Source organism: Corapipo altera, unplaced genomic scaffold, assembly GCF_003945725.1.
Source record: "Corapipo altera isolate COAL_440 unplaced genomic scaffold, ASM394572v1 308, whole genome shotgun sequence".
Taxonomy (NCBI): Eukaryota; Metazoa; Chordata; class Aves; order Passeriformes; family Pipridae; genus Corapipo; species Corapipo altera.
In genome coordinates, this window is record NW_020884925.1 from 95255 (window position 1) to 115761 (window position 20507).

A 20507-nucleotide genomic window follows, 5' to 3' on the forward strand; every position below is an offset into this window, starting at 1 on the left:
CTACTGACCAGACCCTGCAGTCAAGAGGAAGCATCCCATCTCCTGCCCCTCTTTCCCAAAGAGATCCTGAGCTCCTAAAGCAGTCCATAGGACCACGTGCAAGAGTTGCCCATATGTCCAGGCTGATTTTAAGAACATTTCCATGAAAATTCCTAGTTTTACAGGTTTATTAATTGAAGTGCATGAAGACATCCCCCAACCTAGTTTACCAAGCACAAAAATACCACGATACATGCTGAAGAGACTCATTGACAATTTCCTTCACTTGAGTAGAAAATGAGGCCAGTATCAGGTCAAGTTTTCCACCTGGTGCAAGTCACTAGAAACAGATGGAGCTCGTTGGAGTGACCCATCAACTTCAAGGTGCAGCTAGTAAAGATTTAAGCCAGGGAGGGAAGCCAGGACTATTGCTCTGGATTTCCCAACATATCTAAACATTTTCCCACCTCTGACACTTGCAGAATGGTGAGTTCCATGGTACTGCACAATATGTCAGACTTCTGCTTTCAGAAAGCTTTAACTGGGAAGAGTCCTTCTAATGAATCCCCAAACAACATGGTTTGGAGGCATCTCCCTAGCTCAGCCCTTGAGCAAGAGGGGGTCTGCTGAAGTTAAGCCTCAATAACATCAATATATCAGTTGTACCCCTGCAAGTTCAGAAAGTCAGAACTGCAGAACAAGGGAAGCTGTGCGAGAAAAGCCAAGAATTCAAAGCCAGCAGCTCTCAGAGGGCTCAGGCTGTGCTTCTTGGCGCACAGCTCACTTCCAGCATGTTTCTAAAGGCAAACTAGAATTCCTTAGGAAATCCTCAGTCCTTGTGCCTAGGAGGCTCACTGGAGAAGGATACTCTCCTTCTAAAATTTACAGACTTCTTTAATATCTCTCACTGAGTAACATGTCACAGAATAATTAACATGAGCGAGGTCAGGAAGGATCACAGAGTTGTTAACAGGTACATACCACAGAGAGCAGAGGTTTTAGAGCATCTATACTTAAAGAACAACATCTCATCAGCAAAGGAGCCCCTTGCCTCTACACCAGTGCTCTGCCACGCCACATCACCACAACTTCTTAGCAGCAGTCCTCTTTTTCAGCCTCTCCCTCCTCCTCAACTTTTTGGCTTAATCCCTTCCTGCCCAAAAGGAGATTTTGGTTCATTGTGCAGAAACCAGCTTTTATTTCAGATGTTGACAGACACAGAAGTTTATTGCTGATACAAATGCTCTAACCATCTACAGCCAGCAAAGACAGACAGAGTCGGCTCCAGTACAATAGCCTTAGTCTTCAAAACTGCACATTCCTGAGTTAACGTGTCCAGGATTAGAGAAGAAGCAAGATTAGGACAATAAAATGTAGCTGGTCCAAGAAGTAACCAGCATATTCCATTTTCTGGCCTTTCATTTGCCTTGTTTGAGATGTTAGCTTATGCCTTTGCCTCTTTACACTCTCAGGTGTTTCCCCCCTCCCTTAAGTTAAAGCTAAAATCATCATGCAATTGCCAAATCTCTACTTAGCAGTCTGACAACGGTGGGCTTGTTATCCTTGTTACCACTTGCTGCAGAGCTTAACTAGCGCAAGTCCAGCAGATGAGGCAGGACCGGGTTATTCACTGAAGACACTGTTACCTGTCACTATGCACGTGAATTTAGCATCAGAGTCCTCGGACACAGAACGGGATTTGATAGTGGTTTCAAATAGTGGCTGTGTTTCCTCCGTCAGCTGAGAAATGATTGCGCAGAAGGTGCTCCTGGAAGATTCAAGAAGCATTTCTTAGAGATCAAAGCACCAGAAAAATCAAAGGGTCTGCTTTCTGTCTCATCTCAGCAGCCTGTGCTCTTGTTGTACGTGCCCTCTTCCCTCCCATCATCCCTACACTTGCTCATAAGTCCAGTCCAGTGTCAGAGCATTTGACTGATTTCTCCCTCCTAAGATGACTGGCAATTTAAAGTGTCATTTTGGAGACATTCCCTTTGTCTTAGCCCTTATGGCTATGGGGGCAATGAATGTCAAGAACCATTTTAGTTCTTTATTACAACAAAACATCTCTTTGGCCAGTCAGCAGGCTCAGAGCCAGACCTAACAAAGTAATTTCTGAACCGTCAGTGTTTCAAGTGCTGTTCTGTTCACTGGGATTTTTCTTTATTTCTGAAGAATTCTTATGTCATTTTAGGCCAAGTGTGAACTGAACACATATCAAGAACACAGCAGCTGTCTGAGAATTAAGAAAAGCTGGCAGTTGTGAGATAGCTCACTGAGGGAGACTGAGCCTGTCTGGCAGCTTTCTGAGCTCAGGAATTAGCTGGGAAGCTGGCATCCATTTCCTGCCTAACCTCTCTCACTGCTGCAGGTAGGACTCACAGTCCCTACTCCTTGAGTTCAGGCACTGACCTCAAAGTCTAGGCTGGGATACCCAAATAGCCAGAACTATCCAATCAGTGCAATCTGTGAAGCTCCAAAGTGGGCCTTGAATTTCCCAGATATTTCAGCACTGTTCAATAAGAGCAATAAATCACTGTATTCATCCAGCACTGCCAACCCTGCTAAAGCATCACCAAGGGTGGCCCCAGAAGATCTGGGCTTGCTTAAATAAATTCCAACTTGGGTCTTCATTCAGATAATGCTCTGAGACTCTTGGAAACTAAGAACTTCTTATTTAATTTTTCCCTCTGCAATTAAAACACTACATGTTTACAGTAGGAGAGGGGACTCCATGGTCTCAAGCAAAAGGATCTTGGCAGAAACAGCAGATATTACAAGAGAACCGTAGCTGGCAGCTCTATTTATATAATTTTTAGCAGTGAAAGACATTCCTTAAACAAGTGATCAGCTTCTAGAGACATGCAAGGGGTGGAACAAACCCCCAAACCACTCCTGAGACAGCTCCACCACGAGCAGAAGGGCTCAGAGCACGTGGTGGGGGCTCCACGAGGAGGACCCCGGCCTCACAAGCAGCCCTTGGCTTGCAGGCAGGATGCTGGTGCTGCTGCTACTCATGCTCTACCTGCTGAGGAAGCAAACTTGTTGAGGAAAAACCAGAAAACCCCACATTTAGCGTGAACCAGCAAGAGCAAGTGCACCGACAGAGACTGAGCAGACATGGCTGAGGGTGTCAGGAGAGCTCCAGGCACAGCAACTGCCTGTTCCATCCACCCTGAAAACTTACCTGGAGGCTGCAGTGTCATGATTTTCACTCTGATTTCCTGCTAGAATGGGTTTGTAAGAGACACAGGGAGATGAATCCCTGAGTAACAAACCACTGGAATGCAGCTGGAGTCTCACCCAGCTCCCAGGCACCTTGTGCTGGGTAGGGGTCGGGACAGGGGAAGCTCAGGCTGTTGCAAACCTGACTCATCTACTGTAGGAGGGTTATAAGCACTATCTGTATCCAAACATACATGTGGGATGGGGTAAAAAAACAGATTCCACAGCTCAGATTCTTTTCTGTGGAAACCAATGGTCCACAGGACACTGGTCCTGGTAAGCAACTCTTCACACAGTTGTGGAGCCAGGAAAGGGCTGTGGGAGTCAAAAGCTGTTTCAAACCAGAGAAACCTTTCCGAAGTCCAATCTCAAGAGAAAAAATGCCCAAATGCCCATTTCCACAGAGCAAGGCAGACAATCCAATACCAAGGCAGTTACTGGTAGGGTTTTGATTCTCCCTTCAAAATACAGATCCCCAGTCCCATACCAGTAAATGCCTTTTAGATCCACATAAAGGAACTTCCCAAGCATCAATGAACATTTCATACCCCAGCAGGAGAGCAACTGGGTCAGCATCTTAAAAATCAAGTGATGCACACACACACAGTGACACTCAGGACCCAGTTTAATCCCAGCACCACGCCACCAGCACCAGCAGGCAGCACCAGGAATAAGTCTGGTCCACTCAGTGCAAATCCCACAACCAAGTGAAATACAGCAAAGGCTACTGAATGGTTTAGGAAAGCAGCATGGCCAGGAGCTGGGAGCTCCACAGGCTCAGCAGATGAATCAGAGACTTGCCCAACGACACCTGGCAGGAAGCCTGGAAGGTCTATTGAGTCTTTCAAAGAAACCATTGTGTTGGCCACAGGGGTTTTGGAGGCTGGGCACTGTGGGGCTCTCAGCTGACTCATTCCAGCTGCAAAGAGGCTTGTCCAATTCAAATTGCTTTCTAAACGAGTAATTCAGAGTATTCAAGGAATTCCACACAAAGCACCAGCCGCTTTTCCTCTGGGCCTTCCTGGAGCTGCATCCTTGGGGCAGAAAAAGCCCTGGAGACTAGGAAGGAACCCTAGCAATTCAGTAGCCTTTTCACATTAAAGAGGGATTTCCATACAAAAGCCTGCTGGAGAAGGAGATTTGAGAAGTGTATTCCTCTTCATCATGATTTTCTTTTTCTGACTTTTTGGTTAGCAATCCCACAGCTACAGGGGTGTTCAGGAGAGGCTTTTCCCTCCACAGTCATTCCTCTACCTGCCGTTGCAGCACACCAGCAATACACGTGTATTTCCAAATGTGTTCTTTTGCCAAAGGCAAAGTACAGCTGTACAAGTGCATTTTGGGGCGGAGTCCAAGTGAATGAGGATACTCACAACAGTGGCAGGGGACGGGGGAAGAAAATTTCTTTCCTAAAAGTCTCAGGGCAGGCATATCCAATTCTTAATGTCTCTGTATGGAAGTCTCACTTTAATATCAAGAAGTAGCTGAACACCCAACCTTTGGCTAAAAAAGAGGAATATTTCTTGCACCTTAATACAGAAATTACAATGAACATTCACTTTTCTGTCTGCAGTTCAAGAAAGTATTAGGGATCCAATCATGCAGAATGAGGCTGTTAGATCACTTCAGGTCTCTCGACTGATTAATAATTAGTACCAAAGCACTACAGGTTAGTCATGTGCAGGCAGATTCAGAAAAGTGTTTGGTCAGAACAGTTTAATGCAACGCAGTTTTACCTTCCTAAACTGGAGGGACAGAATCTGCTGCTTGATAAGCTAAGCAAAAAACAGCATAAAAACCATTAGAGAGAGAAGCATGGAAAGGAGCTGAAATAAACAAACCGTTACAGAGACGTATTAATGATGAGTCGTTTTGCAGAGGTCAGAGTTCCTATTTAAAGAAGGTACAGCTGCCTTAGGCTGCCTGCCAGGACGAGCAAGCCACATTGTGAATTGAAATCAAAGGCTGTAAAAATGAAATGGTCGTTAACCGCAGAGAACCGGTGTCAGGACATTTACACAAGTAGGTTTCTGAGAAGCAGCACCTTGAGCCTTCCATGCACCAGCGTTGTGCTCAAAGCAGGCAACTCCCCCCGGGGAGGTGTCCAATTAAACAGCAGGAGGGAGTCTGGATCAGGACCCCCCCTTCTCTGATGGCAAGCAGGTGGCCTGAGCTGGGTGCCCTCTGTGCTCCCAAGGACAGCTCCTGGGAGAAGCTGATAGCTCCCTAGTCACTACACAGGCTTTCCAGCCTGCCAACCAAATCACTAAGGTCTGGCAAAACATTAAAATAAAATAACAGAAGGAGATTTTACAAGAATCTACACGTTTTGCTTTCTTTGCAGGAGCATGTTGTAACATTAACTGATTGGGGGAACAAAATCAAATACCCGAGTCCTGCACAAAGGACACCTAGATGAGCTACTTACCAGTGGTCATCAGCTCTCTCAAGGGAGTGTCTTCAAGGACTCATGTCCTAGCCAAAAGGTCACACTGCCAGATTGTGACAGTGTGACAACCTCTGTGCATTGACCTGGAGCAGTCAGAAGCAGTTCCTCAGGCCCTGAGCTCACCCACATGGCAATCAAAAGTCTAAAACTAACCAGGGACTGACTAGTCAACAGCAAGTAAGCTCAGGGATTTAACTGCACTGAGATACATAGTTGTGCCTCAACCTCACCATGTGCAACAACCTCACCATGTAGCCTCAGAAATGACTGCAGCGCAGATATCCCCTCTGGGATGTAGGATACCAGACTCCCACATCCGTCCATGCAGACAGATCAAACCTTCTCAGCTTCTGCTCTGAAGACCAGTGAACCACCAAACTTCAGTGCTCTATGAAGGTGCTAGAGAAGACAGCAGGAAGAACCACCTGAAGGTCCACCTGAAGGTGCACCTCTTCAGGTCTCCTACCCAAATGTGCGAGTCCCAGTCACGTGGAAGTCAGCAGGACTCCAAGTCTTGCCCTAAAAATGATGACAGAGAGACTCTGAAAAGTGCTTCTGACAACTGTATGTTCCACCTGTGGAGGCAGAACCTTTACATGAGTAGAAGAAAAAAAAGTAGTTCAGCTGGGAGGCCTGACGCTTTACACAAATCATTGCACATTCACACCAGGGAAAAAAACCCTGAAGGGCTCACTGACTCTTCTTCAGGAGAGCAAAGACAGCAGAAGTTTTAGACAGCTGCTCAGGAGCAGCTTTAACCCAACAAACAGGGGTGGCAGTGGCTTCACCCTCTCCACCCCCAGCCACACAATCCTGATCCCTTCCCAGTGCCAACTGCTGTTCACGAAGCCAGAGGATACCAGAGATTGGGCATTATCCAGCTGGGAAAATCAAACATTAATCATAACAGGCTGATCATCACACACAATCCATCTTTTGTGTGCTCTGCTGGCCCATGGGAGAAGTCAGACAGAAGAACTTTGTCTGTCCAGCTGAGCTCCACCACCTGTGACATCCCTGTGAGCTCCATGTCCTTTCTGGCACTGCCAGGCACACCTTTGCATTACCTGCTTTACTGATCACCACTTCACCTTGTCCTCATCACTCACAGACACCCTCAGAGCTCCGAGAGCTCAAACTGCACCTTTTTGCTGCTCTCACCTTGTCCTGACCTCCCAGGCATCCAGCTTCCTCCTCCCCATGCTCCTCCCAAGCACAACCACTGCAGGTGATCCCATGGACAGATTCATCCCTGTGCTCTGGGATGCCCCCAGGCAGCTCCGTCTGGCTGGAAACACAACTCATGGGCTTAAACTGTCTCAACCACCAACTTCTCAACTGTAAATGAACCCAAAACCATTTTGCTTACCACTGCAAGGGAAAAACATCCTCTTGCCCTCCAGGAATACTAAGGACCTGGCCATCCCTTGAGGGAAGATCCCAAAATCCTTGCTGGAAAATGCTAGTGTAGGCAGAAGTGTAGTTTTAATCACCATTTCTTGCATAAGACAAATGGGGATGTGTCTTGGCTTAGATGTAAAGAAAAGAGTAGTCAGAAGGAAAGGTGTCAGTGCCATGAACCCCTTGTGCTCATGCATGTGATCAAACACTGAGCATTGACAGTGCTTTTTTTTTAATCCCCAGTGTTAAGGCAAGGTGGGCTTTATTCACTTCACATCCTCAGACAACGCTGAACGCTGGACTGAGGGTCTCTTGAGGAGCTTTGATATTATCAGAAGAAAAAGGCCATGATGTATTAACTGAAGTTTAACCTCAATATGCTAAATTTGCTTTTCAGACTAGAGTTTTAAACCCCGAGAGAGGAAGATCAAACTGTGGATGCTGCAGCCAGCACAGCCCTGCCTGCAGGCAGCTGGTGCTTCACTTCAATTACGTTCCAGCATATCCATGTAGAGCTGCAACAGCACAACTACATCAGACTCTGAACCCAATCTACCTACCTGGAAGCCCCAGTGTGCCTGGTCTGATCCTTGCTGGGACTGGGCTGTTTGTGCCCTGGGCTCCCCAGGGACTTATTAGCACAAACAGCACAGGGCTCTGCTAATGAAATGCAGCATCAGCAGTGGATGTGTCTCCCTCGAGCAAGCTCAGGGCCATTACAGTTACTGGATGAATGTAAACGCTTATGTTATCCTGAGGAACACATCTGAAGTGGTGAATCAGTCTCAAGTATAAGGCTTCTTTCTACTGGAGAAGTGGAGTTCAAAGAAGTCTGCTCTAGGCATGTCCAGCATCAGTGGGAGGAGGCCAGCTCGGGCACACCTCACATCCATGAAATGAAGCTCAGCTTTTTATAAGCTAGTTCTGAAAATACAGGTTTGTTTATTAACAGCTGGACACAGAATTATACCCCTCTAGCACATACCTTCTACCAGTCTCAGTTCTTCTTTAAATTCTGTTGTATCAGAGGCTTTCAAATTCCTTCGGCCATTTATCATACTCTTAAATGTTTTAGCCCTTCAACTAGCCATAATTTCCTTTGGAAGTGAAGACAGCCTTCCCCGTTTTTAGGCACTTGCCAAATTTCAGTTTTGCACGGGCAGGAGGCAGAACTGTCAACACCACTCACTTTTTTTAACCACTCAAGTTGATGGCCTGGGCTGGTACATCACCCGACTGGCACTGAAAAGTTAACTGCTTGAAAAACATAGACGTTCAACCTGACACCTTTTCTAACCCTCTCATGCAATCACTCCATGAAATTGCCCTCTTTCAGTATTTCTTCTCCCCGAGATAAAGAAATCTTTCTCCTTCCGGCTCATTCCTCACATAGAAGTCAACAAGAGCTCAGGAGACCCTGAAATAGGCTTAACAGTGGCTCCATCCTCATATGGACAAGCACCTGGACTCAAGCTGCTTGAACTGCAGCAGTCAGTATTTTTTCTGTGCTTCTCCACAGCATGAAAATTGAGCCACACAAGCTGCCCAGCGCAGGAAGGAAACAGCGAAATGAGTCCATGACAGCAAAGCAGAGAGCTCTGAGTTATGTTTTGAGGGAAGAAGCATTGCACTAAAGCTCCTCGGGAAGCCCACAGAGAGCAGGGCAGCCTGTCCATCCCGGGAGCTGGACAGAGGGACAGCCCTGGCAATCCCCTTGGTGACTCTCTGACCTGTGACATTATTTGGCGTGTTTTGCACATGTAGACTTCCAAGTATAAGGTTTCCTATGAACTTGTCTGCCTCCAAGGTTAATACTACTTGAAACAAATACAAGCCACTCCGAATACTGCCTCGCTGTCGGCAGCAAACCCTTTTCAACATTTAAAAGCCAATAATGAAGCTTTCATGTACATATGGTTATGCTTAGGCTGCTTTTCTGCCGTGTGTCCCGCTCCTTATCAAGCACTCCATGCACACACAGAAGGAGTGTGCTGGTGTTCATATACCATGGCAGCAGCTATCAGCAGTCCCTGATAAAGCAGCTGTGAGGGCTGTGTTGCTGTACAAGACACATTGTTATTTCAGATTGGAAAATGGATGTATTGAGTCTTTGCTTGTCAAGGTCACGGACCGAATCGATGTCAGAACTGCAGAAATATGGCATTTTTTTATGCAGGTAATTTACTTTGTGCTGAGATGAACACAGACTTGTGTGTAACAACTGAGAGTTAGATTTCATTAACAGAGAAGGTGGAGAACAATAAATTAAGTTACACATTCCTGTATCAGCCTCTGTAATGCTCTGAAGATGGCTCAGATCTGTGTATTTTAACTCTGAATTATTGCTGTTTCTATGGTCCAAATTAAACTTAGAAAGACACAGAGGAATAAGAAATGGCAAAAAAAAGTAAAGCAAATATTGGACAATGAGATGCCCAGGAAAGGTGACATCCTCCTGGCAGCTCACTGTGCATAGAAAAGAAGAAAAGTGAAAGTAAAATTGCCTGTAACAGCTCTTACTCCTTCCTCTTCCTTGGACCAGGTGATGCTGTGAAGTGTGAGACTGAGTCACTATGAAATAACAACCTCATTCACCCGAGACTCTCCTCCCCTTGTTGAAACAGAGCGAGGGTAGAGAAGGTTTTAATTTCTGCTGAGAACTGCATCTGCTGTGGCATGGGAGATGCCTTGTTTGGAGAGGACCACACACTCCCCTACACTCAATGAGATGGGATCTTTGGCCTGGGAAACATCTCCATTTATGAGGTTTCCAGAGAAAACCAAAGTTCGCACATGTGACATGCTCTGTATTTTAACAGTGATCCTGAAGGGCACTGCTTGTCCAGCCCCAGTTCCTCCAGCCTTGGTTATCACCTACACACTCATCTCTGCTTGGCTTTCTAGGGGATATATGGACAGGAGACTTTGGAAAGGGGGCTGAAAAATCCTCCTTTGGGACTGCTTGGGATTGTTATTCAGTGTTGTTATTCACTGCCAAGGTGCCCCACTCAAACCAGACACCACTATGCAAGCAATTACACCAGTGGGAAACAGATGCCTCTGTCCTACAGATCACAGGGTTTGAAGCTGAATCACTGACACCTTTACTTTTGCCTTTCCAGTGGGTACTGGCTGTCCCTCCTTTTAGAGTTTAGGACACTCCCATCCCACAAATCAAACTGACTGAATGCTCTCAGGTGCCTCAGCTGGCACCTTACCCAAGAGTTACACCAGTCCTTGCCAAAGCAAGGTTACACAGGATGATACAGGTGCCCAGCTGCTGAAGAGGGAACTCCTCTGAACTAAACATGCTTTTCAGGAAACAAGTGCTCCTGAGTTTCCAGCACACTTTATTATAGCAACAATATCAAATGAAGGAGAAAGATCTATGTGCAAAGCAAGAGGGACAAGATTGGGAATGGTTTCCAGCCAGAAGAGCCAGGTGGCAAGGCTGTCTCCTGAGCTCAACTGCCACCCCAAACAGAGACAGTCATCCAAGAAAAGATCAGAGGCAATGTCACTACACTCTATAAATATCTGTGTATGATGCAGCTATGACAGTAGAAAGATATATAAGCAAGGAGGCAATGCTCTAATGAGACCAAGGAGCAGACACCTGCACGAGGCCAGAGGTGCACATTGCTGCCAGCAGAGGACTTCACCTGGGACTCAGATGAAGATTTTATATAAAATTGCATCTCTCTGCACAAGACACTCTCCAGCCTCACTAGTTCTTACAAAAAGGACACCTAAAGAGATGTCTTGGAGCTGTGGCCTATGAATGCAGCTAAGGCAGACCATGGAAAGGACTGACAGCTCCTCCTCCCATTTCGTGAAATAATTATAGTCAAGTGCTTTGAGACATAAGAGGGTTTAAAAAAACCCAACACAAACAAAACAGCTACCCCAAAATAAAAAAGTCCTGTCAGCAGCCAGGGGAGAAGGCAAATCACCAAGCTGCTCCTCACATTGTCCAATATCAGGTATGTTAAAAGACCAGCAAAGGAAAGCCAGTGATCTCTTGACACTGAGTTGTCTGCTCACAGGAAAAATCCTTCCTAAATACCAGTTCCTGAGGGCACAGAACGTAAACACCCTGAACACTCTGTCTAATAAAAGGATTTATATTCTCTCTACAGTCATTTTCAACACCTCTATTCTTTTGGCCCCTGTAGCACCACCTCTGGTATATTCTACAAGCTAAAAAACAGAAAAAGCATGTTCTGGTTTTCAAATTCATATCCTTCAATTTACACAACATCCCTTTCCTCCTGTAGGATTAGGGAGACCAAGTAAGATCATCCAGACTGCCCTCTACATATAATCCCAGAACTGTTTGGGTTGGAAGGGAACTTAAAGCTCATCTTATTCCACCCCCTGATGTGGGCAGGGACACCTTCCACTAGACCAGGTTCCAAGCCCCATCTAACCTGGCCTCGAACACTTCAGGGATGGGGCAGCCACAGCTTCTCTGGGAAACTTGTGCCAGAGGCTCACCACCTTCACAGCCAAGAATTTCATCCTAATATCCCATCTAACCCTGCCTTCTGACAGTGGGAAGCCATATCCCCTTGGCCTGTCACCAAGACTTTGTAAACAATCTCTAGCTATCTTTCCTGCAGGCTCCCTTCAGGTACTGGGAGGCCACCATTAGGTTACCCTGAAGCTTCTCTTCTCCAGGCTGAACAATCCCAATTTTCTCAGCCTTTCCTCAGACCAGAGGGGCTCCATCCCTCTCATCATTCTGTGGCCTCCTCTGGACTCACTCCAAAGAGTCCTTCCTTTTTGGAAGTCCTTCCTACGCTGAGACCCCAGAACTGACTGAAGAATGTGTCCACGAGTCACCCCAGAAGCAGGGATTCCCAACTTCAGTTTCTTTTCCTAAAGATGCCTGCATGTACCTCTACCTTGTCACTACACTTTCTACTGCTTTAAGAATGGGTGAAAAGAGCAGGCAAATATTTTTATTAAATACACTTTATAAATACATATAAAGACAGCAACAGAGAAGCCTGAAAGAAACCCACACTTTCTTTAGACCAGAATATCCATTTCTGTTTTCTAACCACCACAGCAGCCTCCCACCGCAATTCTGTGTCTGCATCACTTGTCCCATGCCTTTGTTAGCTCCAAACCCAAATCTGTTCTGTGTCAGAGAACTGCTCAATGTTATCTGCCGTTCAGCATGTTGCTCATCTTGCTTTTCAAGTTCTCCCAGGCAAGCTCTCCAGATGTTCCTGGATTTAATTAAACTCATAATTGCTTTCTGAAAGTCTCCTTGCTGCACCATTCCACTCACTTGCTTTCCATAATTGTTATGATCCATTATTTAATTACAGGACAAAAAGACCCACTTAATTCAACCCCTTACCCTACATCTTAGACAACAACAACACAGTTTCCACACATCCTGGCTCAAGCCTTCACCACTTGTAGGGTTCCACAGGGAACAAGACTTTTATATGACTCTACCCTAACTCATCAGGGAAACTGGAAGTTGCCATGACAGGGAAAGGTCAGTTTTGCTATTTGGCAAATATTTATTCACCACTTCTTACAACAGAAGGGGCAGACAGTGGAGTTAACAGGCAAAAAAAATTGCCTTCCCACAGGCTTTGACAACCACAAACATAAGCGGATTGGGAAAAGGATTGGTCAGTTTGTGGAAATTGAATGTGCTGCAGATTTGAGCGTGGCAGCACAGAGTCCCTTTGCCAGGATTAGGCTCCCATGGATGGGAATTGGGGTGCAGCCCTGGTAGCACCAGTCTGACAAGTTCAAGGAGTTCAGGGCTCAGAGCATTGCAGAAATGGGCTGGATTTACCATACGTCAGCCACAGAGTCGATCCAGTCAGAAGACATCAGGTGCACTGCCCAGGAGACCAAAATCACTCCATGCCTTCCTTAGCAGATGTAAGGAAAACTTCAGGGGATTTGGGGAACACTGGAGGTATTGCTTGCAGGATGGATGAACCCTCCTTTACAGTTAAATTGATTAAAGCTGCAATTCGAGCATAGTCAGGGGGAATATGCTCAAGTCAAGCTATAGGCAATCCAAACACCTTGAGATCTTCTTTATTAAATCCTCTCTCTGCCTGTAATCCACAGATTGGAGTCACTGGGCTCAGAGATTTTCCTGAGGCTGCAGGTTGTGGACCCTGTATTGGCATTTGTTGGTGCTGAAGATGCCACTGTGTGCAGCCAGACCAGAATTAGCTTGCACCCCACGATGCCAGCAAAAAGGAACTGAATTTAGGCAGCTTCACTTTGGTGTTACCCAGTTTTAACACCTGACTTCCAAGCAGCCCTTTTTTATGTCTTTTGGTCCTGTATTTATTTTTATGAAAGTCTCACTCTTTGAGGCATCAATGTCTGACATGCTGGAAATGGATTATTTATAAACCATCAGCAGGGAAGAGGCACAATCGTTTGGAGACTGAACAGTATTCCCAGTGCATTCAAAGCAATTTTGAGGCTTTTTTTGAACACCTCACACAATCACTGACACCTTTGGCTCCACTGGCACATCGCCCTGTATTTTTGTGTGAGCTACCCTCAGTCAGGCTCAGCTGACAGCATGTTTCTCATACTTTCTCCCCAGTGAACAAAGCCTTATTTCTTCCCCAGACCCTCTGCCTGAGGCCATTCCTGACCCAGGAATGCTGTTCTCATTGCTGTTGGCCCCTATCTACATTGTAGAAATGCCTTTTTGGCAATAAGATAAGGCACTAGTGTGGCCCCTCGCTCTGTGTCTGGTGTTGAGCAGCTTCACTACAATGAAGGCAGGAAGGTCAGCGCTGTTCCCTGAATTTAACTGGAGAGACAGGCACTCGTGTTTGTCAGGATTTCACAGGGAAGCCATCGACCAAGACCACATCAGAGTCTGCAGCTTCCTCACGAACAGAAATGGAGGGGCAGCACTGATCAATCTCTGGTGACCAGTGATAGGACCTGAGGAAATGGCTGGAGCTGTGTCTGGGGAGGTTTAGGTTGGATATTAGGAAAAGGTTCTTCCCCCAGAGGGTGACTGGGCACTGAACAGGCTCCCCAGGGCAGTGGTCATGGCCCCACAGCTGACAGAGCTCAAGGAGTGTTTGGGCAACGCTCCCAGGCACAGGATGGGATTGTTGGGGTGTCTGTGCAGGGCCAGGAGCTGGACTTGATGATCCTTGCAGGTCCCTTCCAGCCCAAGATATTGCACAATTCTATTCAATGATTCCAGGACTCCACACACCCACCCAGTTACACGTGATGCACAACACCAACACCCCCTGCCCCAGCAACAACCACGACACCCCCAGCTCTTTCCAGGGGGCAAGAAGGACTGGCCCGGGCCCACCAGCCCCTCTGGAGAGCCCAAGCCATCACTTGGCTTTTCCCCCTTGGAATGGTCCGTGGGGAGAATCCCCACAGGGCATGATGAGGCGCAGGTGGCCACACCACTTCCAGCTGGGTTTGGGGCCGGGCGTTGCCTTTCGACCTGGGAGGTGTCCAGCCTGCCCTGCTGCCCCTCCGGGCAGCCCGGACCGCCTCCCCAGCGCCTCCGGCCCCCGCCCGCCCTCGGCGCGTCTCCCGCAGGCGCCGTCCCCGGTGTCACTCGCACCCAGGGCAGCGGCCCGAGCGGGGACACCTCCCGAGCAGCCCGTTCCCCCGGGCCGGCCGCTCTCACCTGTTCTGGGGCCGGATGCCCAGCAGGTAACTCCGCCTGTCCGGCCGCGAGGCCCAGGCCGCGCTCTCGGCCTCCTCGGCGCCATCGGCGTGGCCCGATCCCCGCCCGTAGAGCCCGGCGAGGGCCCGGCGGGTCGAGCCCATGGCGGCGGCCGGACTGAGGCTGCCCCTGCCCGCGGCTGCCCGCCCTGTCAGTCACCGCTGGCATTTATAGCGACTCTGCACATGCCGCTGTCAGTCGGGGTGTTGGGGACGTGACGCAGCGGCCACGGCCCGGCCTCTCTGGGCTGGCTGCCCGGCCTCTCCCTCTCCCCATGGCTGCGAGCTCCACTTCATCTTTTGGGGAAGAAGTCTACATTTTTTTTATTTTTTTTTTTTTTAAATAATAACCTCCACCTCAATGAGGGGAATTTCTCACACTTCAAATGTCCCTTTGCTCTGGTGACCAGTGACAGGACACGAGAGAATGGCTGGAGCTGTGTCAGGGGAGCATTAGGTTGGATCTCAGGAAAAGGTTCTTCCCCCAGAGCGTGGTTGGGCACTGAACAGGCTCTCCAGGGCAGTGATCACAGCCCCACGGCTTCCAGAGATCAAAGAGCATTTGGACAATCTTCCCAGGCACAGGGTGGGATTGTTGGGGTGTCCTGTGCAGGGCCAGGAGTTGGACTTGATCCCTGCGCATCCCTTCCAGCTCAGGATATTCCATGGTTCTATGATCTCTCAGGATCAGCTACAACCTCCACTGATTTCTTGCAGGCATGAGGCTCCCACCCTTGCTGGTGGCACCCACCCTTGCTGGTGGCACCACTCAGCAGTCACGTCCTCACACTGGGGTCTTATGCCTTGGCAGCCTGCTCTTTATCCCAGAATGCTCAGGAGAAGGTCTGTGATGGTATTTATAGTCTCCATGGAAAAGATAGCACAAAACAGGGCTATAAAAGGTAGATACATGTCACAAACTATTACCAGCAGTGATTTAATACCAAATGAAAACATAATGAGTAGTAAAATTGGATTTATTCTTGTTCTGCCTTCCTCTTGCCTGTCAAGCTGCTGCATCATGCGCTGCAAGCACATAGTGGCATCGCATCCCTCTAGCCCTGGAATGATGGATAGAGCAGATTCACTGTGGATCACTGCCTGTGCACAGCTGCACAGCAGTGATTGCTGCAGGAGCAGGGAGATGATGGCAAATTGCTCCAGACTGGGAAAGAGAACAGGATTTGAGCTGATCCTCCTGGGGCGGGAGAGGCAGCGGATGAACAGCAATCAGGGGCAGGTGATGGATCACTTGGAGCAGGACATTCCTGATTCCTTTTCCCAGCTAACACTGTGATTTGAAGGGTGACTTTGGATAGGCACTGGCACAAGGATGTGCACGGACACAGACAGTGTGTGCATCACCCATACAGGTGATCACAGGGTGCACTATGGTGGCAGGTGATCACATTATTAGGCACGTAAATGGCTGAATACCAGAGAAGATATTTAATCTTGGCAAAGGCGATGGACCTCCCTAAGACATTTGGATGTGGTCCTAAGAAATATAAGGAAAGGTGGTCCCAGAGGGCTGACTGAAGACCTTGTCTTCTCCAGTCAGTGAAATAGCAGATGAAATTGCATAAAACAAACGTAACATGATCCATTGGGGAAACCACAATAGTCATTTTAGATAGGCAGCAGTGGGCTCTGTGTTGGCTAATGCCACTTAGGAATAATCCATCTCTAACAGAGTACAGTAGACCCAAAAAAAACCCCAAACCTAAGCCACAGAGAAGGTCAGCAAGGATGAGCCAAGGTCCAGCCTGGCTGCTGCATGAAGAATAACTACACAGACTGCAACTCTTCAGCCTGGGAGAATGAACTGAGGTGCCATGACTGAGGCATACACAGCTGTGAGGGACAAGGAGAACAAGACCAGGGGCATCAAGTGAAATTAGCAGGAGGTAAAGTCAGTAAAAGGGAGATGCTTCCTCCATCCTCTTGGCATTAAGCTGCTCCCACACACAGCTGTGGCTGCTCAGTAGGGGTTAATAAAATCCACAGGACAAATGCGTGGAAGGAAAAATCTCCTGAGGTTTATGCAGGATGAAGACACTACCTTTGGCTCAAGAAGCGTTTGAGCGACATAAGAATATTCAGTGTGTGTGCCCTGATCTCACACCCTTCACTGCGCCCTGGCTGCCGCCCAAATGTGGGAGGGAGGATGCTGGGCTGGGAGGACGCAATGTAGCATTCTCTTGCTCCCATCCCTTTCTCTGGAAGGAGGAGGAAGACTTTCAGGTCCCACAGCTTCAGGAAACCTGAATTCAAGCCCCAGCATATGAATTAGACATTATTTCACCATGAGCCCAAACTCTTGGCATGTTGATCTGATAGAACAGAGCCCAGCCCACCTGAGAAGGGTGTCCAGAACAGGTAGGTCTCTGCTTTGGGCCTGGAACTATGTCTGATTGCAGAGTCCCAAATATAGGAAAGCCACTGATTTACTAGAATGAGTCCAGTGAAGGCCACCAAAAAGATTGAGGGAGTTCAGGCACCTGACATAGGAGGAGAGGGTGAGAGAAGCTGGGTTTCAGGCTTCAGGGAAGGGCTAAACAGAGACCTTCTTGTTTCCTTCACTACCTCACAAGAAGGTACAGACTCAGAGATGCAGAGTGATGGACTGAGAGGCCAAAATGCAAGGGGCAAGGAGGACAGTTCTGATTAGATGTTAGGAAAATTAGTTGGCCTGTGACGGAGATCAAACAGTACCACAGAGTCCCAGAGAAATGGGCAATCTCCATCCTGTGAGACAGTGGAGGGGACAAGGTGCTGAGCAGATGATTGACATCATTCTTGAAGTGGGGGGCTAGACCAGAGACCCCCAGGGGTCCCTTCCCACCCTGGTTACAACATGGTTCAGTGCCTCACCCCAGCAGTGGAGGGAAACCTGGATGGTGAGCGCAGGTTTAGCTCAGATGTGATGAGACAAAGCCTGCTGTGGTGTTTAATCCTCCCCCCAGACGCACGGGGGGGTTGTATTCTTTTCTGCCCTTTCAGGCTCTGAATGGTTCTTGTGCCTATCCCTGCTGGGACAGCTTCCTCTCACATCTGCTCTCCCGTCATTCTGCTCACAGAGAGTGACAGTGCCCTCTGCTCCCGTCTCACTTTGGAAACATGTTTAGCTGCTGAAGCCTAAGCCAGCCAGCCACAAGGATTCAGTCCTTGTTAGCAAAGCTTTCCTCCTCTGCCTGCAAATCCAGCACTGACTCACAGCACGTCGCAGATGTTTTCTCACTCCTCTCGCACAATTTATCCTTCCCTTTCCCACCCTGCGCCCATAAGGTCCTCCCTTCCTAAAATCACAGGCTTCTTCCTGCACTCTGACAACAAGCTCTCACCCCTGGTTCTTCCCCAGATATTCACACAGACCGTGCCAGGGCAGGGCTCTGATAGAGGACAAATATGACAGACTTTTTGAGCAGGTATTTGGAGAAGGATTCTCTCTCTGAAGCCTGGAGAAACAGTCTACAGGTAATGCAGCAACCTCCAGCTGTTTGAAGAGATGCTGCATCAACCAGAATTGTCATCTTTAGCTCTAGGAAAGTGCTGGGGTTAATTTAATGATCATTTTTATTAGCTGCCTGTGCTGCATGGATAATAACTCTGCAGCACAGGCGTGGCACAGAGCTGCTGGCACATATTCAGCCAGAACCTTCATTTGCAATCATTCATAGGTTTTAAACCTGCAAGTGTGTATTTCCAAATGCCTGGCTGGACCCCTAAGAAATCAGGAAAAAGGAGGGTCCGTATGATCTCAGACAGCTGGGGAGATGAGCTAGGCATCACCTTTTCTGTATCCATGAAAGGAAAAGACCAGTCTTGGTTGGAGCAGGGGTTGCTCAGGATCACATTGGATGGACAGGATGTAGCAGGTTTTCTTGCTTTTGCAGCATAACTGTCCCATCCTGCACAGAGGAAAGGACATGGAGAGAGAAAATCCTTCCTGTATTTACCAGTTGTGTTGGGTTGGCTTTTTCCTACCACCTTCTTCCTCATCTGTTCTAAGAGAAAAGCAGCAGGGAGAGGGACCTTCAGCCTTGCTTAGTCCCTCAGACCCTTGCATGGCCCAGCCCTGCCCTGTGGAGGTGATCCATGACCACTCTCAGCCACAACTGCTTCTCTCTGCCATCCTGATGACCTGTTTGTGCCTTTCCATGCTGCCACTTAGGAGAGACATCCCTGATGGCCTCGCTTTTCCTTGGTCAGCCCATAAGCACTGCTACAGCCCCAGAGGAGAGAAATTTCAGCAGAGAAGTGAGAGCCCCTCACAGCCTCTTCTCTAGCTGGTCCATGGTCCCCCCCCATGCTCAGAAGTCCTGGTCCACATCACTCCTGGCACTGTGGGGACCTGCTTCCTAGGACTATTGGGGAGAAGCCAGCCTGGTGGGAGTTTCTCTGCCCTGGGAGTAGGAACCTTGTCACCCCAAGTCCTGAGCCCAGACCTGCTTCATCCTCCTAGGCTTTGTGTCAGTCTCGCTGCCTGGTCACTGCAAAGTTCTTTGGGAATGACAATCAATCACTCCCTGGCCACCCTCTGTCCTCTCCATCCACCATTTCCAGCTCATTTCCTTGTAGCCTCTTGAAAGGTGAAGAGTTCTGGGTTAACAAGTCTGACCTTGCCCTAACCTTGTAAGTGCAAGTCATGGCACAGTGCTGGAGTCCTGACGCTCCACTGTGTCCCTTCCCTTCCAGAGGGGCTTGTGCAACCTCTGGCGCTGCCGGCATCACTTCCCCTGGGGCCCTCGTGATGCCTGGCCCAGCTGGTGGGGACTTCTTGGAGGAGGAGGCAGGTTCTACGTGCCCACCCACAGAGCAGCGCTGGGTCCAACATGAGCCTTTCTGTCTGTGGCTCCCGGGAAAGAGGTGAGAGCAGCTGTGGGGTGTGAGGGTGGTGGGCTGGGTGGGAGTGGGAAGGGGGTGAGAGTGGCTGTGGGGATGAGAGCAAGGGTGGTCATGGGAACAGGGGCAAGAACACCTGTGGGGATGAGGCAAGGAGATCTGTGGGGAAGGGCTAAGGACACCATTGGGGATGTGGGTGAGGATGGCTGTGGGGATGGGGGTGAGGTCACCTGTGGGGAAAGGACAAGGACGCCTGTGGGGAAGGGCCTGAGGACACTGGTGGGGAGGGAGGCAAGGACACCCGTGGGGATATGGGTGAATACACCTGTAAGGGGGGAAGGGCACTGTGGGGAGGAGGGGAGGACACTCTTGGGGAGAGGGGCAAGGTCACCACTGGGGATATCCACACCTGTAAGGAGTGGAGGGGGCACCATGGGAAGGAGGGAGGAAACCCATGGGTAAGGAGTTGAGGTCACCAGTGGGGATAGGGGCAAGGACACCTGTGGGGATGGGGATGAGGTAACTGGTGGGGTTGAAAACACTTGTGTAGAGGGGGCTGAGGACACCCGTGGGGATATGGACAAGTACACCTGTAAGGGGGACACTTGTGGGAATGAGAGGAAGGTCAACAATGGTGGTGGAGATGAGGTCACCTCTAAGGAGTGTGCGAGAGGGACACCGCGGGAAGGGGAGGAGGACACCCATAGGGAGCGGATATTTTCAAATACACCTGTAAGGCGGCGGGGAGGGAGAGAGGTCGCTCGTGGGCAGGGTGGTGCGGGAGCCTTGGCACCTGAGCGAGGGGCGCGTACCCGGCGACCCCGCGCGGGGCCGGGCCGTACCGTACCGGGCCGGGCCGGGCCGTACCGGGCCGGTCTGTGCGGAGCCGCCGCAGCCCCGCCGT

The 20507-nt window shown here is 48.9% G+C and overlaps 2 protein-coding genes across 4 annotated transcripts in view; one reads left to right on the plus strand and one right to left on the minus strand.

The window, feature by feature from the left end:
* ALPK3 (alpha kinase 3) overlaps positions 1 to 14893 on the minus strand; it is a 33794-nt gene extending 18901 nt beyond the window's left edge. Inside the window, exons 1-3 of one of the 3 annotated variants that reach the window (XM_027657517.1) lie at positions 14721 to 14893; positions 4938 to 4976; positions 1626 to 1747 (exon numbers count right to left, since the gene is read on the minus strand). In XM_027657517.1, coding sequence (XP_027513318.1) covers positions 1626 to 1747; positions 4938 to 4976; positions 14721 to 14863 — 304 coding nt within the window. In that variant the 5' untranslated portion in view covers positions 14864 to 14893. Of the gene's footprint in view, positions 1 to 1625; positions 2322 to 4937; positions 4977 to 5042; positions 5688 to 14720 lie in introns of those variants that run through there. The other 2 variants (XM_027657516.1, XM_027657515.1) reach the window with 2 other exon arrangements.
* Positions 14894 to 20219: 5326 nt separating this feature from the next.
* The window catches only part of LOC113953868 (mucosa-associated lymphoid tissue lymphoma translocation protein 1-like), a 21037-nt gene continuing 20749 nt past the window's right edge, over positions 20220 to 20507 (plus strand). Inside the window, 1 exon segment of the mRNA XM_027657518.1 lies at positions 20220 to 20335. Coding sequence (XP_027513319.1) covers positions 20235 to 20335 — 101 coding nt within the window. The 5' untranslated portion in view covers positions 20220 to 20234.